This window comes from Cucurbita moschata, unplaced genomic scaffold (assembly GCF_002738365.1).
Source record: "Cucurbita moschata cultivar Rifu unplaced genomic scaffold, Cmos_1.0 Cmo_Scf00003, whole genome shotgun sequence".
NCBI lineage: Eukaryota > Viridiplantae > Streptophyta > Magnoliopsida > Cucurbitales > Cucurbitaceae > Cucurbita > Cucurbita moschata.
This window is the reverse complement of record NW_019268519.1, coordinates 6,392,980-6,416,457: the sequence shown is the minus strand read 5'-3', so window position 1 is coordinate 6,416,457 and position 23,478 is coordinate 6,392,980. Positions and strand designations below refer to the sequence as shown.

The following is a 23,478-nucleotide window of genomic DNA, read 5'->3' as shown; positions in this document are numbered from 1 at the left end:
TTTGTTAGAACATTCCTAGTCTATGAGAACCAGGAAATTTTGGAACGATGTCGTCATCTTTAATTACCTTATTCCGAAACTATTTAGTTAAATTGTATGTTTTTAAATTATTTAGAAAGATATCTCGATCATGATTTTTTTCTTGCAAATTATTTTTAGCATGTTTGAATGTATTTTAAATTATAAATTTTTTATTGTTAAGTGACCGACTGTGACCGTGGTACTAACAATAAGCATATTTTTTAAAACTTTTTGTATTATTAATTTTTTTTTTAAGTTTTAAAGGTTTTTTTTAATTAATTTAATAAAAAAAACTATTTTTAAAGATTATTACAAATAAAAAGACTAAATATAGACAGAATTTCATGCACTAAATAATATATATATATATATAATTTATTTATTTATTAATTTTGGCTTTTTGAGTTCCATTAGGGTTGTTGGCTAAAATAGAATTTCGAATTGGGGACTAATAGAATTTTGGGTTCTAATCTTTACAAAAACTTCCTCTTTAAACCACCACTACCAGCGACAACGAGGACTTGCGGCTTCGTTCGGCTCCTTTTTCCATTTGCAGTTGTATTTCTTTCATTTTCTGTTTGATTTCATATCGATTCTAAGAGTTAAGTCGGGTGAGTTTCTCTAACGTATATCATAATTTCGTTTATGGGATTCTTCTGTACTCTGCTTGTTCTTGCCTTCTCTTGATTCCAATTTTCCAAGTGTATGAACTACTGGCTAATTCATTTTTTGCTTGCAAATTTGTTGAGTTTATTAGTAGGTTTATATGTTCACACTATGGGATTCATGTTTAGGGCTCTGGTTGTAGAATTAATAACTTGGAAGTTTCTTCCAGGAACTTCTATTTTGTTATTCAACACATCCTGCTGCTGCCTACTGTAGTTATGGAGACAAAGACGGATAGTTATGATGGCTCACTCGTTTTAATTAAGCAAGGAGCTGAAGCTGTAAGTCTGAATCTCTAGTCCATTAATCTGGGATGTTCTTTGGAAAAGGGAGATTATTCTATAAACAACATTTTTGGAAGAAGTACTAACTAAGTTTTTTAGAACTTTCAGAATTAATTTTCTCTTTGTAAGCAAACATAGTGAAGAATTTGAAAAATGTTTTTCATTGTTCCAAAAGTTATACCAAACTCATCTTACGAATTTTAGGTATTAAGTACACAGGTCTTTTGTTATATTGTTTTTTGTTTTTACCTTGCAGAGAGTGTTTGAGTCTACTTTCGTAGGAAGGCGATCGATTGTTAAGGAACGATTCTCAAAGAAATATAGACATCCATCTCTGGATTCCAAACTCACACTCAAGCGATTGAATGCAGTTTGTTTTCTTCTAATGAAACGCCTTTTTGTAGTTGAAGAAGTAACTAGCGAAAAGATTGTCTTGCATATGTTTGACTGGAACTAAATGATATAGGAAGCAAGGTGCATGACCAAAGCTAGGCGACTCGCGGTTTCTACTCCAGTGTTGTATGCCGTTGACCCGATACTATATACCCTGACATTTGAGTACGTGGAAGGTCGTTCTGTGAAAGATATATTACTTGAAATTGGGTCAAGTGGTGATGGTTCGAAACAGTTGAAGGACATTGCAATGCAGATCGGCGTTGCAATTGGGAAGTTGCATGATGGTGGTTTAATTCATGGTGATTTGACGACGTCTAACATGTTGGTCAGGAGTAGTACCAATGAACTTGTGAGTTGAATCTTTGGTTATAATAATTTACAATGTGACAAAATTTTAGTTTGTCGTGCTAAGATTTGTAATAAATTGATCTCTGTCGTAAGAGCAATTGTCTTTTCTCAGGTCCTTATTGATTTTGGTCTGAGCTTTACTTCAACTATTCCTGAAGATAAAGCAGTTGATCTATATGTGTTGGAACGAGCACTGCTATCGATGCATTCTTCATGTGGCAATGTGGTAAGTTGGTTTCCCTTGCACTTGGTTTGCTGTAAGTTTTTCTTTTTTTTTTGTCCTTCCCAATTAGAGATTAGTGATTGATAGGAGGAGATGACGATTAGAGTTCTATTGGGAGATCTCACCTCAGTTGGGGAGGAGAACGAAGTATTCTTTTTAAGGGTATGGAAACTTCTCCCTAGCAGATGCATTTTAAAAAACTTTGAGGGGAAGCCCAAAAGGAAAAGTCTAAAGAGGACAATATTTGCTAGCGGTGGGCTTGGGCTATTACAAATGGTATTAGAGCTAGAAACTGGGTCATGTGCTAGCGAAGAGGTTGAGCCCTAAAGGGAGTGGACACGAGGCGGTGTGCCAGCAAAGACGCTAGGAGGGGGTGGATTGGGAGGTCCCACATCGATTGTAGAAAGGGAACGAGTGCCAACGAGGACGTTGGGCCTCGAAGGGGGGTGGGTGGATTGTGAGATCCCACATCGATTGGAGAGGAGAACGAAACATTCTTTATAAGGGTGTGAAAACCTCTCCTTAGCAGACACGTTTTAAAAACTTTGAGAGGAAGCCTGAAAAGGAAAACAAAAAAAAAAACAACATTGGCTAGCGGTGGGTTTGGGCTGCTACATCTTGCTACATCTATCTAGATAGGAAGTACCCAAAAGATGTAACTATAAATCAAGACCCCTTGCTTCTCTCATGCGCGATGTTATCTGCTGAATGACAAAAAGAAGTTAACAGACTTCCGGCCTTCTGCTAGCCATATTTTACACCATCCTCCATGCAATTTTACTATTATATCATGCCCTCTGTGCCCATTCCTCTTATTTCTCTAATCCTAGAACTATGCAAAAAGAGGGATATTGAGATTCCTCCCAGGATTCTCTCCTGCAAGCTGACATATTCATATTCTGCTAAATGACCAAAATAAATTAACAATTTTCTCTCGTTCTGTTAAGTGTATGTTTCTAATCTTCCCTCTTGCAACTCTACTGTTATCTCAGTGTAGAATTCGTAGCGTAGTTATAAAATGTGGTTCCCTTTCTTAGTCTAACTCAGTCGTGAGGGCTGCAGTTTACTAATGCTGTATTACAATAAACAACCCACAATTTTCTTCTGTTAGTTTGCTTGCTCAATTTGGGGCCGGTTTTTGGAGGCCGATGGGGGGTAGTTTAGCCCGTAACCGGGACTGTTGCCATACGTTGAAGAGGGTTTTCTTTCACCCTCCCCTCAGGCATATGGCCGTTCCTCTAGAGTGCTAGTGTTTATGCAGTGTTATGGGATGGCTTGAGGGAAACAATAAAACCTGTGGAAAAGTGGTCTGGGAGGAGGTATAGTCCCTTGCTAGGTTTGATGCCTCACTTGAGGCATCGGTCTCCGAAGTCTTTTGTTATTACATGTCAGGCTTAGGTTTGTGGCTCTTTTTTTAGGCTATCATTTAGTTGGCCCTCTTGTTGGTTTTTTGTTTTAGTGATTTTCATGCAATCGTATGACTACTTGCTGACAAACTGGGCTGAATTGATACCCAAATTGATATACATTGATGGTTCTTACATATTTTATAGATGGAGCAAATTCTTGCTTCATACAGGAAGACTTCGAAACAGTGGTCGTCAACCTCGAACAAATTAGCTCAAGGTAGTGATCCCGTCTTTTATCATTCATTGTCTGTTTTATTCCCTATGATTTCTTAGTTTACTTCTCTTGCTTTTCACTTTGATTTTACAGTGCGTCAGCGAGGCCGAAAACGCACCATGGTTGGTTAACATCTCTCTTTTTAGTGACCCTTTGTAGTAGACTCATTGAACTTCTTGAACAATGTTTATGTAATTGCAATTCTTCAGGAAAAAACCTCCAAAGTCTTGTATTTAGTTATAGTGAAGTGTCTTTGACCATAAAAGCTATATATTTAAGTGAATCAGACGATTTGTTTTTGTTGTTTTGGAGATTTATAATTAGATGTGGTGAGGTTTTTGCACTTATGAGACTATTCCTGTAAGTTCGACTTTTACAGATTCTGACTCGCAGCCAAGTCTCTTTTAATTGTTAAATGGCCAAATGTGTTTCTATTGAATAAAATGCCTAAAGTACCCCCTGATTTCATACATAAAGAATGCTGCTAAAATCAAGAAAAAAGAAGAAAAAAATCAGAAGAAAAAGAGATTCCATAAAAGCATCAAAATAAAAGTTGATGATGATAATTTACCTATTCCAATTGGGCTATAATCATTCATAAATCATGTTACGAAATCATTTACCGTGTGTCTTAGACTATAAACTTTCATAGATTATATGCTATGGTCTCCTAATATCCCATGAGCTCGTTTGAGCTTATCTTAGACGTGGAGGTTTTACTTTTGGTTGAGCTAGTCTAGGAGTGTTTTACTTTTGGTTGAGTTAGTCTAGGAGTGTTCTTTACTATTCTTTGCAACTGAAGAGATAATACATTGTAGCTTATGCACTTCTAGATATTAGAACACTCGTGGAGGTTTTACTTTTGGTTAAGCTAGTCTAGGAGTGTTCTTTACTATTCTTTGCAACTGATGAGATAATACATTGTAGCTGATGCACCTCTAGATATTAGAACCTTGTAAAAAAATAAAGTTCGTGTTTGAAATTAGTAGATGACTTTCTAGCAGTTAGGAGAATAACCTCGTGTGATATGAATGTAGACCCTTACCTTTAACTAGACAAGTTCTTTTCTAGAAGATAGTTGTGATCTCATAAGAGTCCCCACAGATAGTATCTTGATAAAATGACACACATATCATATGCATGGACGGTATGACCCCATAGCTACCAACTACCACGATACAAATGCAGACCCTGCCAATCTAAATAATTCATTATCAGAGGTTAACTTTTTAATAGTCCCTACATTGTATCTGGCTCATAAACATAAGGGGCAGGGACCTATGCCTCAAGTAACTATTATGATATCCATGTGGACCCTTTCCTTTAACTAGATAAGTTTACTCCTAGAGGTTAGTTGGTCACCCTCTAGCCGCTCCCACACACAATATCTTGATAACATATGCATAAGGAAGCTCATAATCATAAACCGTATGTCGGGTATAATCAATTGCAACAACTAGACAATTTAACATGCTTGACACATTTCTCACATGATAGAATAAATTAGGTCGATTGTTCTAACGGCTACAGCTTCAACAAAAAATAATAAATAAGTTCAAACACTAAAAAGATGTTTAAACTAAGATATAACGGAGTTTAAACTTTTATTACATTGCATAGTTGAAGATACGAAATTCAAACTTACTCATCTACGTATAAACACACTAATACATACTTCAACCACTAATTGAACACGTACAATCAAACTTTTTTTTATTTTTTTTCATTTGAGTTCAACAAACTATTCCCAATTTTCATCACTTAATATAATTCAAAGTTTGAAGTAGGCACCGGAATCCACACAAAATCATCAGCCGGGAAGAAATGGCAAACAGGGATAGTCCCGGGTTGGATTTTGAGCACTTGAAACGACGGATGGCTAGGGCTCCATTGCGAAGTATCCATATGGCAAATGGCCAAAGCCTCAACTCTATCTCCATTTTCACCTTCCAATTGAATCTTCAACACATTATTGTCACCTTCTTGGTAATGGCAGTAATAAACCGCATATGCATATGGCATCGTATGGCAAGCCACGAGCCTAGGCGCTGCAATTTCCTTAGGGGCTTCAATGAACGTGTAGTTTTGTAAATGGACATTGGATTTTGTGAGATGTGAAGTGGTAAGAACTTCATAATGGGTTTTTGGGCCAAAGGCTGTTCTTACAAAATTGACCATTGATTCCATGGAAGTGGCGCAAAATTTGGTCTCTCCTTTGATGGGTTTGAGTTCACATTGTTCAAGGGTTTCTTTAACGGCTTGGGCTTGAGGGGAGTTTGAAGGGTAGGAGAAATAGGAGAGGATTTGAGGGAGTTTTTTGAGGGAGAAAGGGATTGGATCAGCTTGTTCTTTGGGTAATAATGGTGGGGATTTTGATGGGTCTCTTTTAGGGAAGTAAATTGGGAGTTTTTTGCCTTGTTTTAGGTCATTTATGGTGAAGAAAACTATGAGTAAAGGGTTTATGTGATCCATATGAGATGAAGATGAATGAGTATCATGGGAATTGTGATCATTAGCCATTTTGGTCACCATTTTTATGATGGGTTTTGGTTTAAATGTTGCTTCTATATGATCATTCAACTCAATTTGCTTGTTCTTCTCTTCAATTTCACTAAAGGTTTGCCTTGCTTCACCAAACTGCAAAATATGCAACAAGTAATTAGGAACTTCAAAGATATAATGAGTCTCATACGATGTTAGATAGCATTGAGTTATGTTCAGGTAGATTCGTAGTCAAGTTATAGTGTCAGGTTGACATGCAAGGAAGATGACACAAACATTTAGTGCCTTTGTGGGGAATGAGATAAGTTCTATGTTCAACCTAATTTGTAACCGCTCAAATCCACCGCTTGCAGATATTGTCCTTTTTGGGCTTTCTCTCAAGGCTTTAAAACGCGTATACTAGGAAGAGGTTTCCAAACCCTTATAAAGAATGTTTCTTCTCCTCCCCAACCGATATGGGATCTCACATGGTATCAGATCCAGACACCGGGCGATGTGCCAGCGAGGAGGCTGAGCCCCAAAGGGGTGGATTGGGGGGGGAGTCCCACATCTATTGGAGAAGGAAACGAGTGTCAGTGAGGACGCTGGACCGGAAGGAGGTAGATTGTGAGATCTCACATCGATTGGGGAGGAGAACGAAACACCCTTTATAAGGGTGTGAAAACCTCTCACTAGCAGACGCGTTTTAAAAACCTTGAAAGACTCAAAAGGAAAAACTCAAAGCAGACAATATCGACTAGCGGTGGGCTTGAGCTGTTACACAATTAGTATTACTACTCAATGATCAAAGAGTGTTGAGCATAGCACCACGTCGACACAACAAGTATCTTCCTTGAAAGTCAACTCAACGCCTCATCTCATCAACTCGACCAAAACCCTACGAGACCCATGACCCGAGATTCTCACATGAACAAGTTACAACACAAAATTTTGAATTAGTAGCTTGTTTTTTCCTTTGTGAAACTTCACCATAACAAGCAATAGAAGAGGTAGCAAGAGGAAGCAAGAAGTCATTGTGGTGCCACCCATCTTTTTCCCTTGAGCTATCTTCAACCTCTACTCGGTGCATAAAATGGGATGTGGAATAAACTTCTTATAGTGGAAGTAGTTGATCCTGTTATTGTCATTTATGGTACGTTGGATCTGAGTATAATGCTTCCAAATTGCTGATGAATGATAATTTATGGGAATCATATCTTCAAAGAATCTGCTTTTTAGATATAGTGTCATTATTTGTGGATAATATCTTCATCTTTTTTAAATAATGTTATGAACATATAATTGGATTTTCCACATTTTAAACAATATTATAATTAAATTTATCTATATTTTATTGAAATGGTTATGGACAAGAGTAGTTGAAAGAATTATGGGAAGAAAAAGCTTATTCTTCCATCATGGATGTACATGAAAATAATATACCTCTGATAAGATATGAGAGTGATGAATATCTAGAGGGCTTGATGCACGTGAAAGTGATGGAGGTATATTTGAAGTGCGTGAAAGAGATACACAACTCTAAATAGCGTACATTGACGTGTATGAAACTGGTACACATTTAGAAGAAAGATAACACTTGAAGTTGAAAGATTTTAAATTCCATCAGATAAAAGGTAGTCTCAGTCATGTTGCATGCATTTGCATATCCTGAATCCAACTGTAAAATCATTTACTAGATGTTTTTTAAATACTTGTAGTTTTTAAAACCTTTTTCTTTTGTTGGTGAAGGCAAGGATATCCTAAGTGAATGATGAGGTTTGCTATGAAGGGACAAGAAATGTTAGGATAAAATATTTTTGCATTCTCGAATCTTCTTAAATTCTTTTATTTATTTCTATTTTGATAAGGAATCACTTGAAAAACTAAGATTCAAATTACCCTGTTGATCGAATATCTTAACATAAGAACACTTGTTTGAGATTCTAACATAACAAATTACCCTGTTGATCGAATATCTTAACATACGAACCTAACATGACACCCTATTAGCTATGTACGACCTCACGAGATGAACCAAGTCAAGCCTATATCTTGTACCTTGTTTATAGCCAACGATTTCTTGTACATAGCTATGACACTCAAACACTCTAACAGTTCCTCACCAACTGCATGACACTCTAACACTCTAACGGTTTCAAGTCAAGCCTATATCTCGTACCAAGTCAAACCTATATAACATGGCACCTTAGCCATGCACAAAGTCACCCTATATCTCCCTACCTCTTGGTTAATCATGATCTCAATATTTCTCACTTAGATAGGTCAGTTGTCTTGCCTTAATTTGTGAGATGTCACATATAATTCTACTGATCCAATGGGTAGCTTCACAATTTTGTAGTGATCATGTGACCTAGATTGGTCTAGTTAGAGAAGTGTCTCAAATTTAAGATTCATGACGGAGTATCGAGTGCGAAAATGGACGTAGGCTTCTAGATAAGGCTCTTGCTTTGTAAACCCACCTTGAGTAGGGTGAGGGACCACATAGGACAAGACTTGATTCATGACGGTATTTGAGGCATATAAATGGACATGAGCCTCCATATCGGACTCATACTCCGTAAACCGTAGGAGTAAATAGGACCTGTGTTTAGGCATAGATGGTTTAAGAACTGAGCATACATGGCGAAAATGAATCTTTCATGAACTTATGAATATGAATGAAAAAAAAAAAAATCAAGTTAAGAAATGTGGTACCTTAACTTAACTAGACTAGTGGATATGGTCAAGAGCCAATAAATATACTACTTACCAACTATTTCTTATTCTCACTCTAGTTGTTTACTCGTTTTCAAGTAATAACTAATAGTTGGTCGAGGTCTCGAGTGGTCTAGAGTAGGTTGACCATAGAGATAGTCTAGATTTTATCATGGTCTTATCTTTTATACTTTGTCACTCGATTTTGTATGTATGTATATATGTTTATATTCTCGTGTCTCCTTGTAGAGTTGTTTTCATAAGCAAAAAAATTTATCGTATTTTTATAATAACTTTGTGTCAATTCATGTCGAAACTCGAACTTGAAAATTAGGTCATAGTAAGTTATTTGGCGACTCTCTTTTCGTCCCATCATAGTAACTTGATGACGTGAAGAGACACAGTAGTTGAACAAAAATCGATACTATGATCATAACATAGTGTAGAATTAGAAACTTACATATCCTGCTATTGCAGTCCATACATAATCAGCATATAGATCATGATTTAATGTGAGATTGATGCCCTGAGACGATCCTATTTTGTGACTGCACAACTACCAAACGCTTCCCCATCTCGACTAGCCATTAATGATGACTTGAAAAAGAAAAGTAGAACCTTGTGATTATAAACTTACTTAGTAAGTAATTTACTTGTCGGCTCTCATCGCATCCTTGTCCTAATAAGTTACCACGAGCTTATCTTTAGATTTTAGGAAGTTCGGTCCTAGGTTTAATAGTTATCTAAACTTTTGAGAAAGCTTCAAATCTTCGATTTTTCGATCAAAATTTGAAAGTATTTTCTATAATTTAACCAATTAATTCAAAAATTATAACAAAATGACCATAAATATTTTGTCTATGTTCATCCACAACAAGCTAGATAACTTAGTACTATTCATAAGCTATAAATTATCGATAAAGTAGATTTACACGATCAATGTTTCTTGGAGTTTTCACAAACCTTTATTAACGTTGTAGAAGTTAATCATATCTTATCTTATCTTATCATAAATCCATGTTTTTCTTAAAGATCTATCAATTTCTTGCTTCAATTATTTGCAAATGAGTATTATTGTCTTTTTATTATTCAAATATTATGAGTCTTGTCATTCTTCTTTTAAGGTAGTAATTAATTTTAATGTTTCTGGGTCGTCTTTTGCTAAATGAATAAATAAATAGTTAATGATAAGTTCTCGTGACTTTGTTTTTTGTTTTTCTAAAAGACTTTGTACCAATGAAAACCTTAGATTTCTACTTAATCATCTTTAATAATGTTATGACCCTAGATTTCTACTTATCAAGAGTCGTTACTGTCAACATAATGTGATCATTTCTTTTCGAAAATAAACGTTTGAACTTCTTCATAAACATAACTTCATCTTAAAACATTGTTATGGACTTATGTGTCCGAAAACATCCTTAAAATGACACAACAGGATACTAAATGAAATAAATAAACATTTAAATTAAAATCATCCGATTCTAACTTAAGTCTAAGAAAATAAATGTAACCTATGCATGTATCATGGTCTTGAGTTGCAATGTCGTTGTCAACCGTATAGGGATGACCTGCCTTTACCTAAAATAAAAGTAGTACATGGTCCACATGTGTGAGTATGGACCCACAGTTGGTTTGCACACCTCTTGGGCCTCTTTCTGGTCGGGCGAGCATTCTCTAGTAGTTGTTGATGCCGGACACCCGTTAGGAATAGCGGCCGTCATGACAGCATTATGGTAAACATAATGATCGTTTCTCTGCCTCGTAATGTATGCTCTGCACTATCGTAAAAGGAGAAGGGGTATCCCCCGATGCTTGAACACACAATAATGTATGAGGTCCTCACATTATCATGTACTACAACCTCGCTAGCATCTTCCTTCATATCATAACATTTTTGTCATATCTTCCATACGTGTATCGGGGTTGTATCTCATGCCAAAAACATCTTGTTGCATGTCATTCATACCATATATCTTAACATGTCACATGTGTCATATCATAAGCATATCATGTCATACCATGCATGTATCATGTCATAAAGCAGATCACCATATATGTCGTATCATCAAACATATCATGTCATAACATATATCCTAACATATCATAGTCATATCATTTCATAACATATATCTTATCCTTCTCGTATCATATCTTAAATATATCATCAAATGCATCGTATCATAACAATTATCATATCATTCACATATCATAACATAACATTTACACAACACATCATAGTCATTTCGTTTCATAATTATTTCACACACGTCCAACATATGACACGTGTAGAATTTACGGGGCACGTATCATCATACAACATCAACTTTTAACTAAACCGATAGTAAGGTCATTTACTTGGTTGACCTAGGTCAAAGCTACTACGACCCCTTGATGATCCTAGCTTAACGCTGCTCTCTGAAATTTAATCATGCATAAGGAGTTTAAGATAATAAATTAGAATTCTAATATGGAAATTGACCCCCCTAATAATTTAAACTAACTAAAAGGTAACCGTACTAATTTTAAACGCTTCCAACGAGTTAAAACTAGGAGGAAAGGGTCCGAGCGCATCAGACTCAAGCCAGATCAGCCAAAATGCCACCCTTGAGCCATTAGAAAGTGTGTTCTCCGACTAGTTTCGAACTGTTCAAGTGGGGTGCTAAAATGAAGTGAGGGACCTCCCTTTTACAGTGGAGGCCATCCTACCGACGTTTTTTTTCTTCTTTTTTTTTTTCAAAACATTACGTTATTACAAATAAATAATCAATAAACTAGATTTACACAATCTATGAATGTTGGAGTTTGTGGAACGTTTATCAACGTTGGAGCAGGTGATCATATCATCTGTTTTATTTTATAATAAAAAGTCATATTTTTCTTAAAGTTCTGCGAATCGGATTATTTAGCAGACAATATCCACCACAAAATATTGCCTTTTTATCATTCAAATATTTCTTTTAGGTACTACATAAACTTTGTTTTAATTAAAAATAATAAACTTTGCTTTAATTAAAAATAATTAAAATCTTTTGAGTTTTTTTTGTTTATAAATTGTTTTTTATTGTTTTAAGATTACATTATTTCTTCAAGGACTCGTCATTCACCAAACGAGTAGAGATGGTAGAAACAACGAACTTTCATATTCATATGATATTGTCCACTTTAAGTTTAGTGCTTGTGGCTTTACTTTTAGTTTTCTAAAAAGCCTCGAATTAATGATGATAATGTCTCTTACTTGTATATTCCTGATCCTCTCCTTAATTAGCTAACGGACTCCAACTATTCTCCAAGTTAGTGATAAGTTTGAATTTTAAATTAAAAAACAACGTTGGTGTCATATGTTAGAATCTTGGAAATTTAATGTTTTTTTTATGTGGGAGTGGAAATTCATATTTTAAAATTATATTAAATGTTAGTTGAATTATTGTGAGTATAATTGGTTTCTTTTAAATAAAAAACATGGGAGGTGACGTGTCAAATAATATAAATTTCTAAGATTTAAATCAAGATTTAGAATATTTACGTTTGAGTAAAAGAGGAGTATATGAATCAAGCGAGATCATATCTGAATGAGTGTGAGATCTTACCTCCATTGGAGACGGGAACAAAATATTTCTTACAAGTGTGTAGAAACCTCTCCCTAACAGATTCGTTTTAGAAAATAACAGTGTAATTGGATTTCTATGAAATGGTTTCACGGAATTTAGTCAATATAAAGAGGTCAATTGGCTTATTGAGTCACAACAATTGTTTCCTTTCATCCCACTTAGACGGTTTGAAGTCAGTTAGAGAATGCATTTTACGACGACTTCGACTTTGCAGTTGATCCGGCTTAGATCTGATATGCTCGAACTCTTTCCTACCATTTTTTACTCTTCATGAGGCGTCTTTAACACTTTCAAAAGCGTTTAAGATTAATATGACTACTTTTTAGTTATTTTAAATTATTTGGAACAAAGATTATATTATTTTATGTAAATTAAATGAGCCAATTTCCAAAGTAAGTTCTAAATTAGGAGGTGAGACTTAGGTAGAATTAGATTTCAAGTAGCATTTTTAAGTTAAGGGAGTGCTGTGACTTCGGTTAGGCCAATGAGGTAAGTGACTTTACTATTGGTTTGGTTGGATGAATTATATGAAGTATGAATGGTGCGTGCTTTGTGACTCCACACGCTATACTTTGTGACCGTTTGACATGTATTATATTATATTATGCAATGATATAAGTTATATTATGTTATACCTTGGGATGTTTGTGTTATGTTATGTATTTTGTTATGGATTTAATGATATACGATGCATGATACCTCTACATGTTATGTTATGCACACTATGTTAGCACGTTCCCTTTAGGTTTATGAAATAATGTTAAGCCACATATATTATTCACAGAAGTTATATTATGAAACAATAGAGGTACGACTTGCATTATATGTATATGTCATGATTGAAAGCCATGAGAACTTCATGCATTTTGTATGTTACGTGCATTGGGATACTTGTTCGTTATGATTAGTATAGACGTGTACATTACACTGTTATGTACACCATAATATCATGTGCGCTCCTTTCCCTCTATGACATTTTAATACCGTGAGTGTATGCTAGTTGAAGGGTTGCATATACGAGTCTGCCTCAGGGTCTATGTATGTGTGTGGGAGCCATGTATAGAGAAGTATTGCACATCCAAACCGGTCTGGATTGGAAAGTGAGACCAAGGCCACGATGATGATGAAATGATAGGTCCCCATATGATTACATGTGTTTGCATGTCTTAACCACAATAGTGGGGGCTACTTAATGAGTATTTTTTTAATACTTAATCCAAGTGCTACTTTTTTTTTAGAGGTAAAGGTTAGGCACCCATGTACAGATGACGACATCGCTGAGAAGATCATGGAAGTTAAGTAGCTCTTAAGTTAGATCAAGACGTTACCTATTTTTCCGCTATGTTTTTTTTATAACATAACTCTTATGAAATGTTTTTGCAAACTTTTTCACATATTAGGAACATCATACATGTAGTGGCGTCTTTGTTTTATTAGGAAAAATAGGATTGTTACAGTCTTGATCGTAGAATAGTATTAAGAAATAGGAATCCATGTTACCAAAGAATTTTCTACAATTATTTCTAGTATGGAATGAATCAATCATCCAGTTTGGTATCTTATTGAACAACGAACAAAAATTGGTGACATCATTCCTACCAAACCACAATATATTTTTAAATTCCAAATGGAAAAGAAAAGTGATTTGTTTTTATTCCAAAAGAAAGAAAAATCATTTGATTACTTTTTGAAAATGTATCTATAAATAAACATGGGTTTTGATGCAATATGCAAGAAAAGCAAAGAGCTTAGAGTTGTGAAAGATATGAAGATGGGTGAAATCTTTGGAATCACTCTCATTTTGCTTCTTATGGTATGAATTTTTGCATCATTTTCTAACTTAGAATTTTTATTTTTTATTCGAGTCTTTTAAGACTTCGTTCTTTAACTTACGAGAATTTTTCTAAAGTTTTGAAAATAAACTATGTAACCCGAATCTAATAAAGTGTAATAATCTTTTTTTTTTCTTGTTATATGGTCATTAGTTCGTCAACAACATAGAGTCAAGACATGAACCAGGAAAACGCTTGAGCAATGTGGAAGGGAAAGAGGATAGCATTGAAGGCAAGCAACCTGAAAATGAAAAACGGTTTGTTAAGGATATAGAACCAAGACCAAGTGCTACCTTTTATCCAAAAGAGGCGGAAAAGAAATCATTTTTTAAAGACATTGAGCCACGACCAAGTGCCACATTTTACCCAAATGAAAATGTCAATGTCATACTTTTTGACAAAGATATTGAGCCACGCCCAAGTGCCACATTTTACCCAAATGAAAATGTCAAAACCATGCTTTTTGACAAAGATATTGAGCCACGACCAAGTGCCACATTTTACCCAAATGACAATGTTAAAACCTTAGTTTTTGACAAAGATATCGAGCCACGACCAAGTGCCACATTTTACCCAAATGACAATGTCAAAACCTTAGTTTTTGACAAAGATATCGAGCCACGACCAAGTGTCACATTTTACCCAAATGACAATGTCAAAACCATGCTTTTTGACAAAGATATTGAGCCACGACCAAGTGCCACTTTTTACCCTAAAGACAATGTCAAGACTATACTTTTTGACAAAGATATTGAGCTACGACCAAGTGCCTCTTTTTACCCAAATGACAATGTCAAGACTATACTTTTTGACAAAGATATTGAGCCACGACCAAGCATCTCATCTTACCCAAGTACCACAGCGTATCCTCACGATCACAACCCAAAAGTTTCCTCTACTGATTGTCACGACGAATCTGACATACAGCTCCCACGAGCTTAACGTCATGTCAATAACAACCATGGGAGAAGGAAGTTTATGATGACAATAAAAATGATGGAGCTTTGAAGAAACCTTAAGCTATGATCCAACTACTCGTGGTTTGTAATTTACTTTTTGTGTTGAATGTAGTGTGATTTGTGAAATAAATAAATATTTTGTGTTCAAGAATGATGGAATGAACCGTTTGAACTCTCCTTTACCAATCAAATGATTTATTTTACTTTTGATATGAACTAAGACATCTCAATCTAACGTCCCATTTAAAAAAATCAAGTTTCATTTCTACCATTAAAAGCTTCAAAATACTTTGGATGAGACTTCATTTATTATTAGATAGCTATAAATTTATAATAGATGATAATTTAGAGTTAATGTATTTCATTAATATATTTTAAGACTTCCTATTTACTTTAAAATTACATTTATATAGTGCTAATTATAATCATAAGATATACAGAGCGGTTAATTATGGTCATGAAGTACGAAAGTTACAAACTCTTAGAATGTCTCATATAAGGTCAAGAGTTTTATTTGAAGGCTATACAAAGTCATGTACTGTTATTTTTGTAAAATAGACTTGAAAAATGTAGTAAAATGAGCATTTGTGCTTTTCTTTAGCCAATAGCTAATTTTCTTTGCAATGGGATGTAGTTTAGGTTGCATATAGAATCATTCAAACTTAACATGATCAATTTTGTTTGTGGAGTGATTCGAACCTCAAACAAGTGTTCTTCTTTGTCTTGAGATATTCGGTTAACAAAGTAATCTGAATCTTAGTTTCTATAGAGAAGAACTTAAAAACTTAGAAAATGCACATAATTATAATTCAAAATAAGAAAAATAATTTTGTCGACCTGACCACTTAATAGGTCCTTGAGTTCCCTATCTTTTTTGGGTGGCAATAATAGAGTCCATTAGGTCACTCTAGTTTAACAATACAAATTATATTGTTTTAAATTAAAATATAGTCCACATATGAAAAGTATTATCAAAATTTAAGATAGGTGGGATGAAAGTCCCACGTCGACTAATTTAGAGAATGGTCATGCGTTTATAATCAAAGAATACTATCTCCATTGGTATGAGACCTTTTTGGGAAGCACAAAACAAAACTATGAGAGCTTATGCTCAAAGTGGACAATATCATACTATTATGGAGAGCCGTGTTCATCTAACAATATCATACTATTGAGGGGAAGCCGGAAAGGGAGAGCCTAAAGAGGACAATATCTGCTAGCGGTGGGCCTCTACTATGGAAAGAGTCTAGCCTACTTCGACCAATACATCAAGATATTATCTGGTTTAAAACCATGAGCCTGGCGGCGATATGTAACGGACCAAAATGAACAATATTCGCTAGTGATGGGCTTGAGCGGTTACATTATCATCTTTTTTATTTTATATTAAAAAAAATTGAATGAATTAATTAATTGGCAAACAAGATCTCCCAAAATATCACCTTTTTATTATTCAAATATTAGGAATCTTATCATTCCCCTTTTAGGTACCAAATAAACTTAAATTATTGGGGTCTGCGCTTCTTACCAAAATTTGAAAACAAAATGTTATTGGATTTTAGTCCTTTTTATTTGAATTTAAGTCATCAAACACTTGTATATCAAAATTTTATGTTTATAAACTTACATCAAAATTTGGATTTGATAAGAACCGAGCTCAAATCGAAGATATGGATTGTAAATTTTAGAACACCATTTTTGTATAGATAGCATTAAGAGATCAATTTAAAAGAATGTTGTGAAGGAATTCGAGAGAAAACTCTTGAAAAGTTGATTTTCGTTTCAGCACCAAAAATGATAAGAATCGAGACATGTCCTTACTTTGAAATTGGCTCTAGCACACCCTTGGAAGGTGCCTGGAAGAAAAATCATATCTTACTTCAGTCAAGACTCTAACCGAGGACATGGTGTGTTTATACCATGGGTCTATGTGTGAGCAAGTCACGCTTGAGTATGTGCCTGTGACTCCCTCAAATCACATATGGGGAAAGTGTGTGGTGAGTTGTTTTCTGCCCGTTCAACCTTCGTTTCATTGTTTCTTGATTTGAATTTTATGCTAAGAACTGTCATTGGGATTTTTGGAGAAAGCATCGTGCGTACATGAACATTAATCACCTAAAAAACAAATGTGGAAAGGATTGAGTATAAAAATAAACCCAATGAGCCTACTTATAGTCTCTCATGACATCAACTTAACGGGAGTTCACGCCATAAACCAATCTTGAAAGGGGACTAGGGACCACAGGTAGATGGCTTATGATGAATAAATTGGAATTTTGAGACCTACAAAGAAGCTTAGATTGCAAGGATAGGAGAGAGCTTTCTAAAGTTCAGAGAGAATCCTGTTGAAACCTACTAGGATTTGGTTGCGATAAGAGCCTACAAGTAGTTGTTTACTGGAAATTTTTTATACTCACCTCTTTCCCCTTTTCTTTTTCGGATACCGTTGAGGTGGGGAGATGCTCGGGAGATGCGCTGTTAGCTAAAGGTGTTGACCCGATGTGTTAGTTAATTTGTATTTCTTTTAAGGTTGTCATCTATAGTATTTTTGTATCTTGCACCAAAACACTTTGTTGTCTTCTAATTGGCGCGACATTTTATCATATTTTTCATATTTTAATTGTTTGATATATTTTACTTTTATTTTAATAGTTTTCACTTTGCCCAATTTCTCGAAAACTTGAAGATCGAGACGTGACATACTATGAATTGGATGGGATGAGAACCTGCAAGTAAGTTGCATACTGAATATTTTTATACTCGCCATTTTCTCCTTCTTTTTCTTCAAGTACCAATCAAGGTAGTGAGTGTTCGAGAGCTATGCTATCATAGAGGGGTGCCGACCCAGGCTGTAAATTTAATTTATAATTTGTGCGTTGTCATTTGTATCCACCTCTCATTCCCGTTTGTAAATAACTTGAAGAGCACCTGTCTGGTATGATTTCCGTTTTGGGTTTTAGATTTCCACTATGGTGTTGTATGCCTTTAAATTGCTCAAAAAATTTTACCAACTTTTGCCTTCATTTGTTTGTTATTATATTGTCTTTTTAGTCATAGTCTTAGTTTCAAAAGTTAAAAAATTGGGTCAACGTCCATGAATAATAAATCATAGATTGAACTGTCGAATCGGAATGGAGATAAGCGGACTCGAACCGCTGACATCTGCCACAGGGTAAACCACCGCCTCTCAGGCCCCCGACTAATTCTACCATAGAGGCCAACGATAGACAATAACTCCCCCCCCCCCCAAACACAGCTTACAACTTTCATCGTAATGTGCTCTCCAAAGAGCAACTCTTTTTAAAATCTAAAAAGGTACTGAGTTGGAATCTCGTTCTAACTAAGGATTTTTGTGGTTTCGAAGAATCGAGCTGAATAAAATGTTATATTGTTTGATTTTGAGAAGAAAATTAATATAAAGTTGGACTCTTTTCCCACATGTTTTTTATTCTTTGTTTTAAATGATGCGAATCTAAATCATTTTAGGGTTTTAGAAAATCGAACTACCAGAGTATTTTATAAATAAAAAATTAAAACTCAAAGGTATTTTTAAAACGAGACTCATTATTTAGAGGTATTTTCTATAACTTAGCCTCCCAAATTTTGCGGAAGAAATAATTTGCTCTTTTATTTGGTTTAATAGGGGTTTCCTAATCGGGCGTCTCCAAGATATGTTTTCCGATACCGCTATACAATTACAACCCATCTTTGCTCAATGGATACAAAACACTCATGCTTTAGCACCTAGTATAACGACCCCCGGTGCAACAACAAGCACCGATTTGACTTGGAGATGGTGATTTAGTGGCAGTAGGCGGCAAAATTGCTTTGTTACCTATTCCGTTAGGAACCGTAGATTTTTTGGTACATCATATTCTCGATTCACATAACAGTAAACAGTAAACATAAAGTAGATTTACAGAATCAATGTTTGTTGGAGTTTATAGAAACCCTTTTCAACTTGGGAGTAGTTGATCATATCTTATCTTTATTTTATGATAAAAAAAAAATTAATGTCTTTCATTGCTTCAATTATTTGCAAATGAATTCATATGCTCTCCACGAGTTTATTGGATTATTTAGCAGACAAGATCCACCAAAAAATATTGTCTTTTTATTATTCAAATATTACGAGTAGGGTCATTCTTCTTTTAGGATATTTAAGGTGTATATGTGGCCTCATGTCAAATGTCCTGATCATACTTGTTTAGGACATGTTGTTTATGACTGCATTTCCATTCTAAACTCTTTTTACTTGTTTTATGTTAGATAGATTTTTATTTTTATTGTTGTATGACTTGTGTTAACTGTAAGGGTTAAAATGGCCCAAAATGTACTAGAGGTATGTAAACCAGTTGTCAATTATTTCTATGTTGGTTATATGCTATCAAACTCATTGTTATTGCCTACTCGCTTCTAGTTTATAAGACGTTGCCTTTTTTTTTTTAAAGGCAACTTTGTTATTTAATTTTTAATTTTTAATTTTGTTATTTAAAAAATATATAATGAAATATTTTACAATTCAAGATTACCAAATTGGGTTTCGAGAACCAAGTCAAATTTTCCTCATAATCACCTTTTATGGGGTAAACTAAAGCTTTTAGGATCACATTGCTCTCAATTTTTAGAACAAAATATAATAAATAATAATAATAACAATTTAAAAAAATCTTTTTAAGATTTTTATTTATTTTTTTAATTTTTTTATTATTTTTTTTGCTAAATAATAAAAAAAATATCTAAATTTTGTAACGTAAATATTCAAACTTTCAAAATTTTCAATAATACTCTGCCACTTAAAAAAAATGGTTGTTGAAGTAAAATTTATCAAAAATAATAACGGTTGGATGATGATAGTCTGTCAGCTAATTTATAGAATTATTATAATTTGAAGTGAGAAATACTAACTCGATTCCTACTCGGTTTTTTGGGGAAGCCCAAAGCAAAGCCATGAAAGCTTGTGCTTAAAGTGAACAATATCATATCATTGTGGAGAGTCGTGTTCGTCTAACATGGTATCAGAGTCATCCTCTAAACTTAGTCGTGCCAATAGATTGGTAAATCCTCAAATGTCGAACAAAGAACTCCAAAAAAATAAGGAGCTGAGCCTCGATTAATGGGAGGCGTATTTTGTTCGAGGGGAGGTATAGTCCCACATCGCCTAATTTAAGAAATGATCGTGGGTTTATAAGTGAGGAATACTAATTCCATTGGTACGAGACATTTTGAGAAACACACAAAGTAAAGAAAATTATAGGAATTAAAATAATTTTACAGTTTTTTTATTCCAAAAAGAAAATAAAAGTGATTTGATTGCTTCTATAAATAAATATGGGTTTTGAGGCAATACGTAAGAAAAAGGAAAGAGCTGAAAAGATATGAAGATGAGTCCAATCACTCTCATTTTGCTTCTTTTGGTATGAAATTCCTTTTTTTTTTTTTTTTTTTGCAACGTTTTTTAACTTATAATTTGTTCGTATGTTTATGAGAAATTCCTTATTATAATTTATTAAAGGGTATTGTTCTCTTTTTTTGGTTCTTTCTTATTATGGTAATTGTTTAGCTAGTTGATAACATACAATCAAGGCATGAACCGGGAGAACATTGGAGTAATGTGATTGAAGATGAGGCATTACCAGAAGCAACTAAAGTGAAAGAAGATAGCATTGAAGATAAACCGCTCCTAAATGAAAAACTTTTTGTCAAGGATATAGAACCGAGGCCAAGTGTTTCATTTTATCTGAACGATGCTGAAAAGAAATCATTTTCTAAAGACATTGAGCCACGACCAGGTGCAACGTTTTACCCGAATGAGAATGTCAAAGTCATACTTTTTGATAAAGATATTGAGCCACGACCTGGTTTAACGTTTTATCCAAATGAGCATGTCAAAACTATACTTTTTGACGAAGATATTCAACCACGACCAAGTGTATCGTTCTACCCAAATGATGGAAAAGCCAAGCTTTTTGTTAAAGATATTGAACCACGACTAAGTGTATCGTTCTACTCCGATAATGAGAAAGCTAAGCTTTTCGCTAAAGATATTGAACCACGACCAAACGTCTCGTCTTACCCAAGTGAGAACAAGGATGAACTTTATACCAACGACATAAAGCCACAACCAAGTACTACAGTTTATCCTCACAATCTCAACTCAAAAGCTTCTTCTGCTGATTGTCACCACGATGACGATGACATACAGATCACACGAGCCTAGTGTTATGTCAATAACGACCGTGGGTGTGGAAAGATTATGATACAAGAAAACAATGGAGCCTTTAAGAAACCTTAAGCTATGATCCAACTACTTGTGGTTTGTAATTTACGTTTGTGATGAACGTGGTGTGATTTGTAAAATAAATAAATAACTTATGTTTAAGAATGATCTATTTCGATTTAAGATATTGTAAGACTGAGGGTAAAATTACTCAGTAACCAACCTACCTATAATCTCTCGTCAAACCTTCTTCTATTAAGTGTTTTCTAAGGCTACGTGTTCTATCAGCGTTCGAGAGTTAGCCAATTTCATGACTCTTGAGTTCATGTACTCAACTCACTTCTATGTCAGGGGTGTAAGTCACCCATCAGATTTTCTTCGGGGTTCTAGGTGCATTTAATCTCTCATTCCTTCTCTTTAAGGTCCATCTAATCATTACGCTTCGTGCATATAAGTCGAGGTGCTCTCATCTATCGTGGGTTCAAAGGTGAGTTTAACATGTATGGACAAGTCGTCACTCTCTATAGATAACCTCAGTCTCTCTAAAACCCTATATGTGTCTACTATTGAGTGCTAGCTGAAAACTCCTCCCGTGGTACTAACAATCTCCCTATTTCTACACTTTTTGGGCTCTTAATAGTGCAAAATGTTGGTTTTTTTGGCCCTTAATCTCATTTTAATTAATTTTAATCAATTGATGGATGTTTTTGATGATATCGAACCTATTTTTTAATTATTAACAATTTTTAGTATTTTGAATTGTCAACAATATAAGGTTGGGAATGACAATTTTCAACGACTTTTCAATCACTCAAATCAAAACTAAAACAAAGAAATTACAGTCGAGACAACATACCCGACCTGATGACGTGCCAGCTAAATCAAAATGTTGGACAACTAATTTTGGAAAAGTAACCAAGAGTAGAGTTTTTTTTATTATTATATTTCTAAATAAAATTGTTTATACAAAATATAAATTTGAATCTAACCGTTACACACATCGATTTTTATTATTACTATATTACATTATTATATTATTATATTTTAAAATTTTTTATAGTTACTCACATCATTTTTATTATTAATATATTATTATATTTATAATAAAGTTTGAAATTTTAATTTAACATGACTCACATTACTCTTTATTATTATTATATTTATAATAAATTTTGAATAGATCTTTATTATTTTTATATTATATTATTATATTTTTATAAAATAATAAAAAAAAAATTAGAAAAATCTCTTATTATTTACTTTTAATCTCCACCCTCCATTTCTCTTTTAATACAATGTCAATGTTATTTGCCACTTTTTTTTCTCTATTTAAATCCATGTACTCCCCACATTTTTCATAACTTCCATTTGTTCATCTTCAATTTTCTAAAGCTTCCATTCTCTGAGCTTCAATTTTATTTTTATCATCTTATTCTTGAGAGAGATTTTCTTTTGTATTATAAGAAAATAGTTATGAGTGCTCCAAATTGCAAATCTACTCTTTTATAGGGTTGTGGTGTGTTCCTACCAGATTCAAATACTTGTATCAGTTTGATCATGCGCCATAGATTGAGTTTTCTCTTGGACTCGTAAAAAGAGCGGTGTAGTGGTTAGGCTCTGATCCGTGGAAAGAGTCTAAAAAGTTCTTTTTTCAAATTTCCAAAAGACGCTTGGGGAGTAGAGTAGGTCGAGTTTGATCGAACTACTGACTGTAAAACTACTGGTGTAATGTTTTCTAACTATTTCCTATTTAATTTCAATTGTGATTTATGGTATGTTCTAGTTGATTATTGTTTTTGACTTAACTATTTTGTTCGAGTAATTATCATCTTCTACTTATTTGTAAAAAGTTTCATAATCACGCTTAAATATTTTTATCCTTGAAACCTTATTCATCCCTCTCTAGGGTTGTCATACCGATCAAACACAAGATAGGTTGGTCTTAGAGTTAGCCAATTTAGTAACTTGTTTGGCAGCTTGACACATTGGTTACACTTGCATTATTGAAATGCAACATATGATTTTCTATGCCTTTACGATCATTCACCTCTATATCGAACTCTTGTAGCAAATACTTAATCATCTAATTAGTCGAGATT

The 23,478-nt window shown here is 34.2% G+C and overlaps 3 protein-coding genes across 9 annotated transcripts; 2 read left to right on the top strand and 1 right to left on the bottom strand.

Annotated features, from left to right (window-relative positions):
- The first annotated feature begins 455 nt into the window (after nt 1-455).
- Nucleotides 456-3,939, top strand: LOC111432168 (EKC/KEOPS complex subunit bud32). Of its 4 annotated transcripts, none has more exons than XM_023069018.1 (8): nt 456-632; nt 857-968; nt 1,228-1,341; nt 1,438-1,716; nt 1,828-1,941; nt 3,492-3,564; nt 3,655-3,729; nt 3,805-3,939. In XM_023069018.1, the coding sequence occupies exons 2-7, from the start codon at nt 906-908 to the stop codon at nt 3,690-3,692; spliced, it is 681 nt and encodes a 226-aa protein (XP_022924786.1). In that variant the 5' UTR covers nt 456-632; nt 857-905; the 3' UTR covers nt 3,693-3,729; nt 3,805-3,939. The 4 variants fall into 4 exon arrangements, with proteins under 4 accessions (XP_022924786.1, XP_022924777.1, XP_022924768.1 ...); XM_023069009.1 differs by having other exon boundaries at nt 3,655-3,739; nt 3,789-3,908; XM_023069000.1 differs by having other exon boundaries at nt 3,655-3,908.
- A 1,212-nt stretch (nt 3,940-5,151) lies between these two features.
- Nucleotides 5,152-7,151, bottom strand: LOC111434097 (BURP domain protein USPL1-like). Of its 2 annotated transcripts, none has more exons than XM_023071400.1 (2): nt 7,033-7,151; nt 5,152-6,198 (listed from the first exon to the last, which is right to left on the bottom strand). In XM_023071400.1, exons 1-2 carry the CDS (start codon nt 7,090-7,092, stop codon nt 5,323-5,325), a joined length of 936 nt encoding a protein of 311 aa, XP_022927168.1. In that variant the 5' UTR covers nt 7,093-7,151; the 3' UTR covers nt 5,152-5,322. The 2 variants fall into 2 exon arrangements, with proteins under 2 accessions (XP_022927168.1, XP_022927177.1); XM_023071409.1 differs by lacking the exon at nt 7,033-7,151 and adding an exon at nt 6,871-7,025.
- Nucleotides 7,152-14,104: 6,953 nt separating this feature from the next.
- On the top strand, nt 14,105-21,562 carry LOC111433582 (organ-specific protein S2-like). Of its 3 annotated transcripts, XM_023070667.1 has the most exons (3): nt 14,105-14,181; nt 14,354-14,690; nt 20,952-21,562. In XM_023070667.1, exons 1-3 carry the CDS (start codon nt 14,134-14,136, stop codon nt 21,377-21,379), a joined length of 813 nt encoding a protein of 270 aa, XP_022926435.1. In that variant the 5' UTR covers nt 14,105-14,133; the 3' UTR covers nt 21,380-21,562. The 3 variants fall into 3 exon arrangements, with proteins under 3 accessions (XP_022926435.1, XP_022926428.1, XP_022926444.1); XM_023070660.1 differs by lacking the exon at nt 20,952-21,562 and having other exon boundaries at nt 14,354-15,318; XM_023070676.1 differs by lacking the exons at nt 14,105-14,181; nt 14,354-14,690 and adding an exon at nt 20,498-20,576 and having other exon boundaries at nt 20,723-21,547.
- Nucleotides 21,563-23,478: the final 1,916 nt, after the last annotated feature.

What these genes read in the sequence shown, in the direction of transcription:
- LOC111432168 (XM_023069018.1), top strand. Translation starts at nt 906, where the DNA reads ATGGAGACAAAGACGGATAGTTATGATGGCTCACTCGTTTTAATTAAG. An exon ending in ATTCTTCATGTGGCAATGTG is followed by an intron (nt 1,942 to 3,491) that starts GTAAGTTGGTTT and finishes CATATTTTATAG; the next exon opens with ATGGAGCAAATTCTTGCTTC. An exon ending in CTCGAACAAATTAGCTCAAG is followed by an intron (nt 3,565 to 3,654) that starts GTAGTGATCCCG and finishes TTGATTTTACAG; the next exon opens with TGCGTCAGCGAGGCCGAAAA.
- LOC111434097 (XM_023071400.1), bottom strand. Translation starts at nt 7,092, where the DNA reads ATGGGTGGCACCACAATGACTTCTTGCTTCCTCTTGCTACCTCTTCTA. An exon ending in CTCTTCTATTGCTTGTTATG is followed by an intron (nt 6,199 to 7,032) that starts GTGAAGTTTCAC and finishes CATATTTTGCAG; the next exon opens with TTTGGTGAAGCAAGGCAAAC.
- LOC111433582 (XM_023070660.1), top strand. Translation starts at nt 14,134, where the DNA reads ATGAAGATGGGTGAAATCTTTGGAATCACTCTCATTTTGCTTCTTATG. An exon ending in CTCTCATTTTGCTTCTTATG is followed by an intron (nt 14,182 to 14,353) that starts GTATGAATTTTT and finishes TATGGTCATTAG; the next exon opens with TTCGTCAACAACATAGAGTC.